The sequence below is a fragment of the Hirundo rustica genome, chromosome 13 (assembly GCF_015227805.2).
Source record: "Hirundo rustica isolate bHirRus1 chromosome 13, bHirRus1.pri.v3, whole genome shotgun sequence".
NCBI lineage: Eukaryota > Metazoa > Chordata > Aves > Passeriformes > Hirundinidae > Hirundo > Hirundo rustica.
This window is the reverse complement of record NC_053462.1, coordinates 9,689,599-9,702,427: the sequence shown is the minus strand read 5'-3', so window position 1 is coordinate 9,702,427 and position 12,829 is coordinate 9,689,599. Positions and strand designations below refer to the sequence as shown.

The 12,829-nt window shown below is 41.2% G+C and overlaps 1 protein-coding gene across 5 annotated transcripts in view; it reads left to right on the top strand.

The window, feature by feature from the left end:
- The window catches only part of FBN1 (fibrillin 1), a 147,007-nt gene that overhangs the window by 104,139 nt on the left and 30,039 nt on the right, over positions 1-12,829 (top strand). For all 5 annotated transcript variants that reach the window (XR_005702942.2, XR_005702941.2, XM_040076977.1 and 2 more), the window contains 8 exons: positions 5,938-6,060; positions 6,638-6,760; positions 8,555-8,680; positions 10,196-10,318; positions 10,916-11,038; positions 11,921-12,085; positions 12,454-12,522; positions 12,638-12,763. Coding sequence is in view for 3 of the 5 variants with exons in the window: in XM_040076977.1 (XP_039932911.1) it covers positions 5,938-6,060; positions 6,638-6,760; positions 8,555-8,680; positions 10,196-10,318; positions 10,916-11,038; positions 11,921-12,085; positions 12,454-12,522; positions 12,638-12,763 (978 nt within the window). In the remaining 2 variants the exon portion in view is untranslated. The remainder of the gene's footprint in view (positions 1-5,937; positions 6,061-6,637; positions 6,761-8,554; positions 8,681-10,195; positions 10,319-10,915; positions 11,039-11,920; positions 12,086-12,453; positions 12,523-12,637; positions 12,764-12,829) is intronic.

Here is a 12,829-nt window from a genome sequence, read left to right as displayed (position 1 = left end):
ACTGACTTACATTCCCATCCCACACAGATGTTAGTTCCCCAAGTTCTCCCCTCTCCTTGATTCTCAGTAAGAATGTGGCACAGAGTTTAGAAACAAAACCACAATTTTTAAAATACTATGCAAAAATACCCATTGTATGCAGCTTTTCAACATCAAGTGCTGTGTATTCACAAACTGCGCTAATACTGGCTTGGAGCAGCTCATTTTAGATTTTCCTAGGCAGGCAATGGTAAACAGCCACTAGAGAGAAGATTGCTCCATTCTCCCCTGTCCCCGTTCCAGATCACCCAGGTTTATAACAAATACCTTGTCTCTACTTTTACTGTCAATAAAGTATACATGTACTTGTGCAGAAATGAAATCCTGCTTTGGCATTTGCATCTGTATTTTATGATTCATCACCACTCTGAATTACTGCCTGTAAATCTGCAATATTTCACTGTTGATGTAGAGCCTTAAACTTGCTCTGATATTTTCATAGAGTAGAAAAATTCTTCTCTGACTCTTTGCCATCCATCCTTGCAGTTATGGCTGTGTGCACAGCCCCCCTGATGGTTCCTGGTGGAGGGGGGCTTGCACAAACTTAGGGTGCTCTTCACAGAGTCAAACCGGAAGAGGTGAACTTAGGCAGGAATTGCCCAACAATGGCCAACAGATCAAAAATAATGAAGCCAGAAGTCAGATGGATCTCTCCACAGCAGGCTCAGGGAGCTGGAAGGCTGAGACCAGGTTCTGACTCCACAAGGGCCATGCTGTTGCACGTGGAGGAAGGCTAGAGGAAGGTATTCAGCTGCAGCCTTGGTGTGGCCTGTGAGCTTGGAGGGTTTGGTGCTAAACATCTCCAGCGATGATGGTGTTAGTGGATATGGGAGGAGTGAGTGCACACTGCTGACTTGCATGGCTGACAGGAACTTTGTTCTAGAGAGGTCAGACATCCGACACAGGGAAAGGAAGAGGTGAGCCTGTCATTTGCCCTCAGAAATAGAGCCATAATATTTTGTGACTTGTATAATGTGCTCTCCTCTCCATTATTAATGGCTTCTGGCCATTAATAATACATGGTGTTTCAGGCTTTATGCCTCAGAAGAGTTCTGGTACCAGTGAGGCATATGTGTTTGCCATCATGAATCTGGGAGCTGACTGTGTCAGGCCAAACACCAGTCAGAAGATAATGATAATGAGATTCTGCCCACCAAAGGGGGGTGTTAAAGGAGTGTACTGGCAATGGGCATCTGTCCAGCAATAACACACTGTGCTCAGTGTGCTGATGATGTAAGGATGGATAGCAGGCAAGAACCGAACTGTCCCATGTGAAACTCCAAGAGTACAGTATGCTGAATAAAATCTGAGAGTGATTCCAAAAGAGAAAACAATTTTTCATCTAGGAAGATCAGAATAGGGGAATTTTCCCATATATTTTTCTACTTGCATGAGTGCCAAGATGAAATTCACAGTCTTTTCCCTCTGAAAAGCCTTCGTTTTTCCTACCTGATTATATGGGCAGCGACCCAGGAGGAGGAAATGCCTTGTGACTTCCAGCAGACGACTGGCCCTTGGGGAACTGGACCCAGGCTCGAAATACCAGTGAAACGTCAGTGCGATGAAATGCACAGATATGCAGGGACTGCCAAAAAAATGTAAAAGTCAGAAAATGCTTAAGGGGTTTGCATAATTCCTGACAAACAGTACTGATTTATAGGTGGAGTCAGAATTAAATTTACAGTTTGCTAAGGATCCTTATAGACCATTGAAGCCCAACGAAACCTAACAGAAAACGATACAGAGTGCCTAGAGGATTTCATGCCCAGCGATGAACACATGAATTTTCTTCAGTTAATGTAGGCTCTCATTCTGTTGAAATGCAAAGGAATGCTTCTAGCGTACAGGTGAGGAAATAGTGACTTATTCCTGTGCACCTCTCTGGCCAGTTTCAGTTATCCTCTTCCAGACTGGGTAAGGATGTGTTGTGCAGATATTGGCTAGCAGTTTCTGTCCTTTGGTTGCCACGTTTTGCAAGCATAAGGTGACAGGTATATACGATGTGTATGTTTGCTGCACACACATTGACAGCCCTTAAAATTTGTGCCACCGTGATTAATGGGAGAGACACTTTACTATTTGCTAAAGATTTGAGAGAAAAAATATTTGTCCAAAGAAGAGAACTGAAGGAGCCAACAAAATAGGGTGACTGACAGGTTTTTTCCCCAGTGCTTAGGACTGTTATGATGTCAGATCTGCATATTATTTATTGTGCGTATTCTCATCTGTTGTAGGCAGACAACTCTCTTAGTTATAAATGGGAGTTGTGCAATTGCAAAGCTGAGAACATGTGTGCAGCAGCACTGGGGCACAGTGGGACCGGCTGAGGATGCAGTGTCAGTCTCTGACTGGAATGTCTTTATTTTCCTTGGCTTGTCACGGACTCATGCTGGAGGCAGAAGGAGAAGGTTGATATAAATCAGTGACTCACTCCTTTACTCTTTAGTGAAAATCCCCATGAAGTCAGTGGGAATAGGCCATCACTGTGTGAAACCCTGACTTCAGTAGTGTCCTCATGGGTGCTCTTTGGGTCATGATACCTTTACTCAGACCGAGTAATGCCTTTGTCTTCAGACAATTAAGTGAAAATAGCTGGAGTATTTGAAGAGTATAGTACTGTTTGTACTGCCATGTAGACAGAACAGGCTGGACTTGTGCTTTTATTAAAGATCTTGAGTTAATTTTTCCCCTACAGAGCTCAACTTCTCCTTTCTGTTTCATTCTGTGAAGCCATAATTCAATACTTATGGCAACATAAATCCATATTAAGCTCCAGTATAAGCAGGCATAAATTCCACTGATTTCAGTGCACCGTTTACACAGGACCATTTTTGGTCTGAGATCTCTTTTGCCTTGGAAATAATTGCAGTGCAATATATGTAGACTTACAACTCAGCTGTGCAATGAAGGGAGAGAATAGGGATTAAAGCAAAACAACATCTGAGTTAAACACAGGGGAAAAGAAGTAAAACCTGGGATGAGGCCAGTGATGGTATTTTATATACCTCAATCCGCTTTCATTTAAGTATCTGGAAAACCTTTCCATGCATCATGGAAATAAGCCCTGCAATGTCCCTTTAAAGATAGGTGATATAGAGAATACAATTTGCATTCCCTATTTGATCTTTACCTAGGCAAAAAAGTATTGAAATCTACTGAAAAATTTTACTGGAGAAAAGCTTTTTTTTATTCAAAGCCAGTGGAATGACGTTTCAGTGGCTGATGCCTGAGAAAGTTGATCCCGTTATGAATACCTCTATTTGGATATAGATTTATACTTGCAGCTTTCATCCCAAAGAAGATTCTAAGCTTTTTGGAGTGTGTGTCAAACAGCTGATGGGGAACAAGTGTCCACTGCAAGGGCCCCAGAGTTGTGGTGCTGCTGTTCCACTGGGAGGTGTTAGTGGGGGTTCTCAGGTACAATGTGTCAGTGGGTCACTGCGTGGGGGCATGGAGTCCACAGTCACTTTATAAAGAGTGGAAAACTTGGCTTGGGTTTTCTTCAGTTTGAGCCTGAGCATGACTTCATTGCGGTGTAGCTGTTGCATGCAAGTTTCTGTTTGTGTTTGCTGGTGGTTTAAAAAAATTCTTGGCAGAACCCTCTCTACTGGTGATGGGCTGTTTTTGTGTTTTGTTGTGCTGTGCAGGGTATAAGGAAACTTGTGATTGTATGTTTCAAAGCATCAAATAATCAAATACAGTGGAGTCTTAATGTAAGCGGTGGTTTAAGAGTTTGGGGTTTAAAATCATGTAAAGGTTAAAATATATAGTGTTTGCCTCAGCTTTTTTATGTCAGTTGTACACTGTAGCTGACCTCTCCAAATTCCTTCCAGTCTTTCCCCAAGCCAAAATGAGTTGATCTTTTTTCAGGCCACCCTTAAGATTTTTTGACAGACGTGAGTTTCCTGTTTAGGGTGATGTTATCTTCATATGAGTTTTTGCACATGCTAAAGGCAACACTGCTCTGAGATTATTCACTCCTGACCGTTTTTTTAAGTTTTAAAAAGTAACTGTCCATTTTCATGTTTTCAGGCCTGTTGGTGAAACTAAAATGCATTAATGGTAGATTCCAGCTGCAAGATTTAGATTAATATCTCGATGTCAGCATTCAGATCATGGCAATGCTCTTGTCTGGGGTTTTGAGTCAAAGCAATGCCTCTCTTCGAAAGAGACTCAGAAAAGTGAGATTGGATTAAATTCCACTTCAACAGACTAAAAAAACTCCAAGAAATTAAAATCCACCCCACCAAAACCAAACCAAACCCAACCCAAGCAAACAAAACAAAATAAAACCCCCAAAAACCGAATCACAAAAAACCTTCAAAATCTCAACAGCAAAAAGACCCCAAGCAAGCACAAAAGTCTCCAAACAAACGCATCCCTCCCAACCAGCAGTCGGTTTAGGTCTTTTCTGGCCTTGAGTATTTAATTTTAGGATAACAGACAGACGTTTTCTGCCTCTTGAAGTCGTGTGTTGCCTTTGTGAAAAGGCAAAATATGTGTACAAGGCATAGTGCAAGGACACCGTCTCTTGTCTATAGAAGCGAGGGCAGAAAAACCTAAGAAAGTGTTTTAAAGAAAATGGTTAATTCTTTTCTCACTTTCCTCATTTGTTCCACAACCTTGCCATCTTTAAAGAGCTAATTGTTTTTAGGTAAAATCATGGGGAAATTCAAGTCTGTGATTTTGGGGCTGAAAATCACAAAGGTTGTTACATATTTGATGACTGATGCCTTTTCTTAATCATCTTCTTGAGAAGGATTTGAGCTGGGTTTTTGTCTGTGGAATCATGTAGAGTTGTGAGCTTGGTTTCCCTTTCCATCAGCTGTTTTACAGAGTGAGATGAGTTCGTTTACAGCAACATCAAAGACCTAGGAGGGCTAAAAAAATGGGTATCAGTTTTCAGTGGTTCGATGTGAACTCTAGGTAAGTTGTATCCTGCATGGAAGTAAAGTGCAGTTTGATTGCTTAGTTACAGAAAATACTGTAAAATCCAAAGCTCAAAGAAAATTTCTGCCAGCTTTGTTTCAGTTATCAGTAGTAATTTCTGAAAACTTTGCTATTTAGTTTATACATTCTCCAACTACTTATATGGAGCATTAGTAATGTTTTGTGAGAAGGAAAAATGGAGTTCAATAGGGGTTTTGCAGTCTATACATTTTGACATTGCCAGAGAACCCCCAAAAAAGAAAATAAGGTGAAAATAGCAAGTACTGAAATAGAATGTGCTGATATGACCATGGATGTTGACGATTGGATGACGTGCTGCCCGGTGTCTCCAAGGATGCTGACTGCTTCCCACTGTGTTAGGTTTCCTGAGTTCCTAATAAACTGCCTGTCTTGGTAAACACAGTGGTACAGCCTGTCCCCGCCTTGCACACAGCCTCTGGCCAAGCAGAACCAGCTTCATTCCCTGCCTGGGGACAATCCTAGGGGCAGCTGGTGTTCATCCATGCAAGTACTGGGGGCTGTGGGAGTGCTGCATTCCAGGAGTCCCTGGGCAGCAAAGCTTCCTCTGAGATTTTTTAGAAAATTCTGCGATGTGGAGCATCTCTCTGCAGACTGCCCATCTCTGCAGGGTGGGCACACTGGGAAGGCTGTCTTCTGAGTTACTGTTGTCCTTCTTGAATACAGACTTTGGAATGAGCAGCAGCAGCACTGCTTTATATGCCTATCAGAAGAGCAGGTAGTGGGGCAGCATGTTTGAAATGTCCTACATGCTTCTGTGCTTTGCTTTGTTTCGTTATGATTTTGTCTTCAGCTTCCTCTTTAAATGTCATGTAAAGAAACACAGGCTTGCTTTCATGTTCACATTGCCTTTCTTGAGAAATTCTAGTGTCAGTTATCTGGATATGAGAAAGTGTGTTCCATGAGCTCCTCAAACATCTCTGTTTACAGATATCAATGAGTGTGAGATTGGAGCCCATAACTGCGACCGACACGCTATATGTACAAACACAGCAGGAAGCTTCAAATGTAGCTGCAGCCCTGGCTGGATTGGAGATGGTATCAAGTGCACAGGTGAGGGTCTTTTGCATTTGTATTTATTTGTAAGGTCAGACCACAATGGGGTTCTAGCAATTCTGGAAAAAAGCAGTGCCACACCTATATAGTGGGAAGGCAAATGGTTATTGAAGTTGTTAGGTTGATTTGACATGATCTGTTGGAGGACAAATTCTCCACCATGGTAACTGTGAAATCAGCATTATCTCACGTTTGGCCTGTGAAACGATGAGAACAGGTTGGACCATGGAGACAGATGCTTTGTGCTTAAGGGCAGCTGATGGGAGGCAGTGAGGGGGCTCCTGGTGCTCCCCATGGAAACAAGGTACAGGCCTTAGTGCCAAGTGCCCTGGAGCTTCCTCAGTCACAGTTCCCTTGTCAGACTTCTTTGATAGGCTGCAAATGAGCTGTCCCCCACTTTTTCAGTCAGATGGCCACACGTATGTGTGCTTTTTATTATGGAAGATTATTTAAAGTAGAGCTTCTGTGTGCCATACACTATTGAAAGTTTGTATTCATGTGTGGTTTTTCAACTAATTGTTTGTCTGTTTGTTTGTGTTTTTTTGTCCCCCCCCCCTTGTTTATTATTTTAAAGATCTGGATGAGTGCTCCAATGGAACCCACATGTGCAGCCCACATGCTGACTGCAAGAACACGATGGGCTCTTACCGCTGCCTGTGTAAAGAAGGGTACACTGGGGATGGTTTCACGTGTACAGGTGAGCTGTCTGAGGAAAGCAAAGCATGAGCTCCAGTGGTACCGTGCAACCCAAGTTACTCTGTGATCCAATACACTAAAACAGCTTTTAAACATTTGAAATTTTCATTAATATGTCATAATTGATAGTCTTCTCCTTCACCTAAGTTGCCGTAGCTTAAAAGAAATATTATATATTATACATAGTCTAAATCAATCACTTTTTTCCCTTGATAAAATGCAATTTTTCATTGAGCTTTTCTTGTTAGTTGAAATGAGTAGCAAAATTATTAAAATGATGCTCGATTATGTAATTTGGCTAGTTAGTAAACTAGTCCATTTGCTACTCACCTTAATACTTAAATAATAGGGCATATGCATCAAAATTACTTCAGAAAATTGCCTAAAAATGTTTGTCCTTTCCACAAGTGGGTGTGTGATGTCTGTCATTACTCCATCATACTGAGAGCTGGTGTCAGGATGCAGTGCTGGCATGTAGAATGAAGGAAGTATCTGCTTCTGAAACCTCATTTTATAAACTGTAAATGAGATTATAAAACTTTGCTAGAGAGATGTTTCCCACCCACACTTCAGTCTTCTGCTTTGAAGAGGAGTTTAGCTCATGTGTGCTTAGTCATGAGGAGCCCTGCTCCTGCTCGAGGATCGCAGTGTGCCTGGGGAAGCTCGGTGGAGGTGACGCTCTTTGGAGCAGAGCCACGCAGAGCTGGTGGGCCAGGTCTTCAGCTGGGGCAAATCAGCAGCACTCTATCAACTGCAGCAGGTTTTTAGAGCATCTAAGAATCTGGATTATCAGGTTTAAGGCTACATTTAAATAATTTCAAATTCTAATCATACCTTGGAATTCAGTTTAATTCTCTCAGTATAATTTCATCTTGAATCTGATTCAGCTTCCTCAGTGACCTTCCTAACCCAGTGCTCTTTGTTAATTTCCTGTATGATGATTTCCAGGAGTCTGTAAGCTGCATCATTCAGATGGAGTGCTTACAGAGTTTCTGCATTCAGTAGAACATTTTTTTTATTTGGATACCTTATTGTTTGTGAATTTAAGAGGTGTCTCACACTCAAACTAGAGCACTCAAATGTTTTGTAAGCCCTCTGCCAAAGTGTGCAGTGTGCAGCATTCCCCCGGTAGGTGATTTTTGATTTACCAGCCATGGACTTTTCAAAACTCATGCTGCCAGCATGTGTTGACTGTGTTGCAATAAGGAGGTGTTTTTGTGATGTGTAACATTTCAGCTAGAGAGTAAGGGCTGTGATCTCTCAGAAGGTGAGTGGAGTCCAGTAGCAAGGCTGTTTTCCTCATCAGCTGCTAACCTGCAGTTTAGTTTTGATGAAGTTCTTTTCATGCCACTTATTGTCAGTGTTTTGATGTTTGGCATGGAGAACTGCCTATTGCCATATGTTTGCTCACTGCATAGTAAACCTCTTTTTTTTTCCCCCAATTATTGCCTCTAGACTTTGCTGTAATAGCAACAATAACTATAATAAATTTCACGTGCTCATTCTGAGTCTAAATTTGACCCTGTGACTGCCTCCCATTGTTATTAACTGGAGCTATTCTGAGAGTCTGTGCCTCTGATTTTCCTTTTGATTAGAAACTGTATTTGCAACATGTCAGGAATATACAGAGCTGTTACATGTAACAACCTCTGCACATAACTAGATTTCAGTTTCTTCTGCACGTGTTCAGATATAATGGAATAATTAAAATGCTTGGAACACTGAATGCACCAGCTCAATTGTTGGTGAAAAAACAATATTTACTGCTAATTTGCAATATCCTTTCCTTTTACAGACCTTGATGAATGCTCAGAAAACTTGAATCTCTGTGAAAATGGGCAGTGTCTCAATGCCCCTGGAGGGTATCGCTGTGAATGTGATATGGGATTTTTGCCAAGTGTAGATGGGAAAGCATGTGAAGGTAATTCTTTGTAAGCTTTAAACAACACTCAATAGATTCTGCTTAATAGTATTTCATGTTCCAATTTTTTACAATTGTTTGCTGTTGTGGTTGTATTGAGAACTGCATGAAATTTTAAAATAGTATTTGCTTTTTTTACACTTCATACATTTATTATGGACCTCTAGATGTTCATCTACCTGCTGTATATAAAGAGAATGGCTTTTCAAAGCCAATCTTACGATATATTATTTTGGGCTCTGATGGGTGATCCAAATGGCACTGATAGCTGCCATTTCTTCTTGATCATTGATGTCCAGTTCTACATTTTATTCAAACAATTAGACAGAAAAACTTGTTACTTTGCATTGCTGTGTATGAAGCTGAAAAACAGGGATCTGGTAGCCAATACAATGCATATGCTTTGAAGGCTTCTGTGAGGTGCAGAATCAGAGTGTAAAGCCTTGCAGAAAATCTATATGACCACACCCCCAAAAATATATATCCTGGATGGGTATTAGTTCAGTTTCAAAAGGCAGCTGTTGGTTAACAGCTTACAACTCATTTGTAAGAACTTTGCATGTGCAAAGATTCAAGGCAATCAAATAATAAACATCAGTTTATTATCTGATTAATAATTTGATTAACTAATCAGTTAAGTCAGTCAAGAAGCTGCAGCCTTATCATCTGACATAGTAATAACTCATACCAACTGGTATTTAATGGAGTTCTTAAGTACATAATTTTAAAAAGGATTTTTCCCCTTAAAAAGTGTTCTGTGTATTTTTTATAAATCTACCAAGTGAAATGATTTGAGACTGAGTTTTTCTTCAAGCAAAACCAGTATTAGGTTTCATAATGTTTAATGAAACAATTTACTTTCAAACCTTTTAGCTAAGTTTAAATAGCTTTTTTAGAGGCTAGCTCCTGTTGCTAAAACAGACTTGCCTTCATGTCTCAGATGTGTACACGAAGTGCAGTATTTTAAGGTCCTTTGTAAACACACACTTTTTTATGGTATCAAATGAGTTGTTCTTTGTGCAGTGCATGTGGCATTCAGTAAATACTGATTCAGACTCAGTGATTTGGAGGAAAGGCACAAAAGTGTCTGCTTGCCAAATTTCCTTCTTTCAAATGCAGAAACCTGAACAAGAAGTTCACCTTTGGGCACAAGCTTTTCTCTTCTTGGTGTCCAGCTTTCTGCAGATGACTGCTGATTTATAATTAACTTCATTTTATTAAGTCATATCTTCTGCTATATTTAATATTGCTCCTTGTCAGATTATCCCACTAATAAGCTAGGATAGTGTCTGGCATAGCTTCCAGAGAGATTGGAAGGAGCTTTTTTCCCAAAAAAATCATTATGGAGTAGATTCCTTAGGCTCCAACATAAATCCTCCGCATTACTTTTTCTTGTCTTGCACGGTGTGCAGAAGCTGTTGTCTTCCAGATCCATGCTGCTGAAATGTTTGTAGTTCTCTATGTCTCAAGAAGATAAGGAAACATCTTATTTTTCCCCTCCTGTTTCTCAATCAGATATTGATGAGTGCTCACTTCCTAACATCTGTGTCTACGGTACTTGTCATAACCTCCCGGGACTCTTCCGATGCGAGTGTGAAGTGGGCTACGAGCTGGACAGAAGTGGTGGCAACTGCACAGGTAAAACTTTGAACAACATTCTTTTTAATCTTCTGTCAGTGCCATAGTCAGCTCCTTAGGAAATTCTTTGAAGAAGCTGTACAAATCAAACTGGATATAGGAAAATACAGACTTCCCTACTGTATAACACAGAATTCTTCACTGTAGAACACAGAATTCTTCATACCTTTTTTATGCTCCTCTTTACTGTTCTTTGTTCACCTCTGATACCCCTCTGATACCCCCTTAAGAAGGCGAAAAACAGATCAGACAGAACCTCTCTGGCAGAGATGTGTTGTGCCTTGTACAGTACTGGATGCTAAGCTATAACCTTGTCTTGTATTTCCCCCCCCCCCCTTTTTTTTTTATTACTTTATGCGAATGTTGTTCATAGATAGTTTTTTTCAGGAAAAATGCTTTTTTTCTTTTTCCTATGAAATGATGAATGCATCTCAGACTACTGTTCTTCCAAAGTGCCTGTTTATTTTTTAGAGCTTTCTGGAGACCAGTGTCTCATGACTAATGGGTTTGTGATGGTCAGCATATGGTACCTGAGATATCACTGGTTTTTAGTGTCCTTGGGTATCTGCTAAGCACGTGCTGCTTTTCTTCTTGCAGATGTTAATGAATGTGCAGACCCCACAACCTGCATCAGTGGCACGTGTATCAACACTGCAGGTAGTTACACCTGTGAGTGCCCGCCTGATTTCGAGCTGAATCCCACCCGCGTTGGATGCGTTGGTAAGGAGCCACTCCCTGTGCTATTTACAAGTGAAATTCCACAGAGGGGCTGCAAGCCCGACTGCTTGGGAATAAAGTCCCAGGTCATGAGAAAGGGCTTGATCAGGCTCTTCAATTCCCACCCCACTGCCCCTGGCTTAGGAGCTGGAATAGGGCAGCAGGAGCATGTCCAGAGTTGATGCAGCGTGCCAGCAGTGCCCCGCTGCCAGAACCAACCCTTTGGGGCTTGTTAGAGCTGTCCACAGTTTACAGCAAGCAGGAGACAATTTTAAATTTCAGCAAACTTAAGTCCACATCCAGCTGGCCCCAAGATGGCAGGCAAATGAAGTTGTGGCATGAAGCCACCCATGCTCTTGGAGCACTGAGTGCACTTGGCTGGGTGCATCTTTATGACCAATGGAAATGCTCTTGTATTAGGCTCCAACTGCTTAGTAATCCTAATTTTTTTTTTGTTTTGTTTTGTTTGTTTAAGAGGGTGTAGGGATGCTTCTCAAATTTTAATGTGTTTGAAATTCCTAACATTTAGTAGATACTTTCCTGCTTGTAAACCTGGAGTAGAGGAGAAAGCAGTGGATATCTGGAACTGGAAGGATGTACAAATACGAAGGGAGATGTGAGTGGAAATGAGAAAAAGCCTGGCTGACATGCCCTTAGATTTGATGAGTAAATTTCCTATGTTGTGAAAAGTCAAAAAAAGCCAAGGAATGGGGCACCAACAACCAACCTAAGTGGGAAATGCTGGGCCCCCCGGGCAACACAACTTTCTTGCTTTGGTGTCCTGCAAGAAGTGGGAGCCATCTGTAGGCGTCCCTCACCCTGAGAGGATGTGCTGCGCTTTGCTCTCTCCGAAGATGTGTTTGTCTTTATGTGCATTGTGAATAGATACACGATCTGGCAACTGTTACCTGGACATCAAAACTCGGGGAGATAACGGTGGCACCTTCTGCAGCAACGAGATTGGAGTGGGTGTTTCCAAGGCCTCCTGCTGCTGCTCCCTGGGCAAAGCCTGGGGAGTTCCCTGTGAGCACTGCCCGCTCGTGAACACAAGTAAGTCTGCGTTTCCTGCCTTAAACACTGCAGTGTGTTTGGTGGGTGTTTGCCTAATTTAGCCAGGTAGCTCAAATACTGGTGTGCATTTGTTGTGGGCATGTAAGGGACAGGCTTCTGCTGGTCTTCACCAAAAACTTTACTAGACAAGATTATTTAGTCAGAATATTATTATCTCTTCTGAGCAAGTTTGCTATTACACTGAAAACTATGTTATGAAACGGTTTTAGAGTAAAACCTAACGTCTCTAGCTGGTTAGTTTGTAAGTTTACATTTAAATTATCTGTAGTAATCTGATCCGTTTTCAAAAATAATTATGCTGAAAATGTTTCTACTATCATATGCTCATAAACCTGTTCTGTTTCCAGCTGAATATAAGGTTCTTTGCCCTGGAGGGGAAGGATTCCGACCAAACCCTATTACAGTTATATTAGAAGGTAATGTTTGCAATTTCCTGTATTTACATGTCTGAAATTGTGAATCTCTGTAATGAGGGTCTTTTTTTTCCCCATCAAAAATATTAATGAAATATTTATGCGTTTGTTTGGACAGATATTGATGAATGTCAAGAACTGCCTGGACTTTGTCAAGGAGGAAAATGTATTAATACATTTGGTAGCTTCCAGTGTCAGTGTCCATCAGGGTACTACTTGAATGAAGAGACTCGAGTGTGTGATGGTATGAAGCTTTCACTTAACTAGTCTTCTGCTTTATTCTTTGGAAATAATGACAGATCAATATACA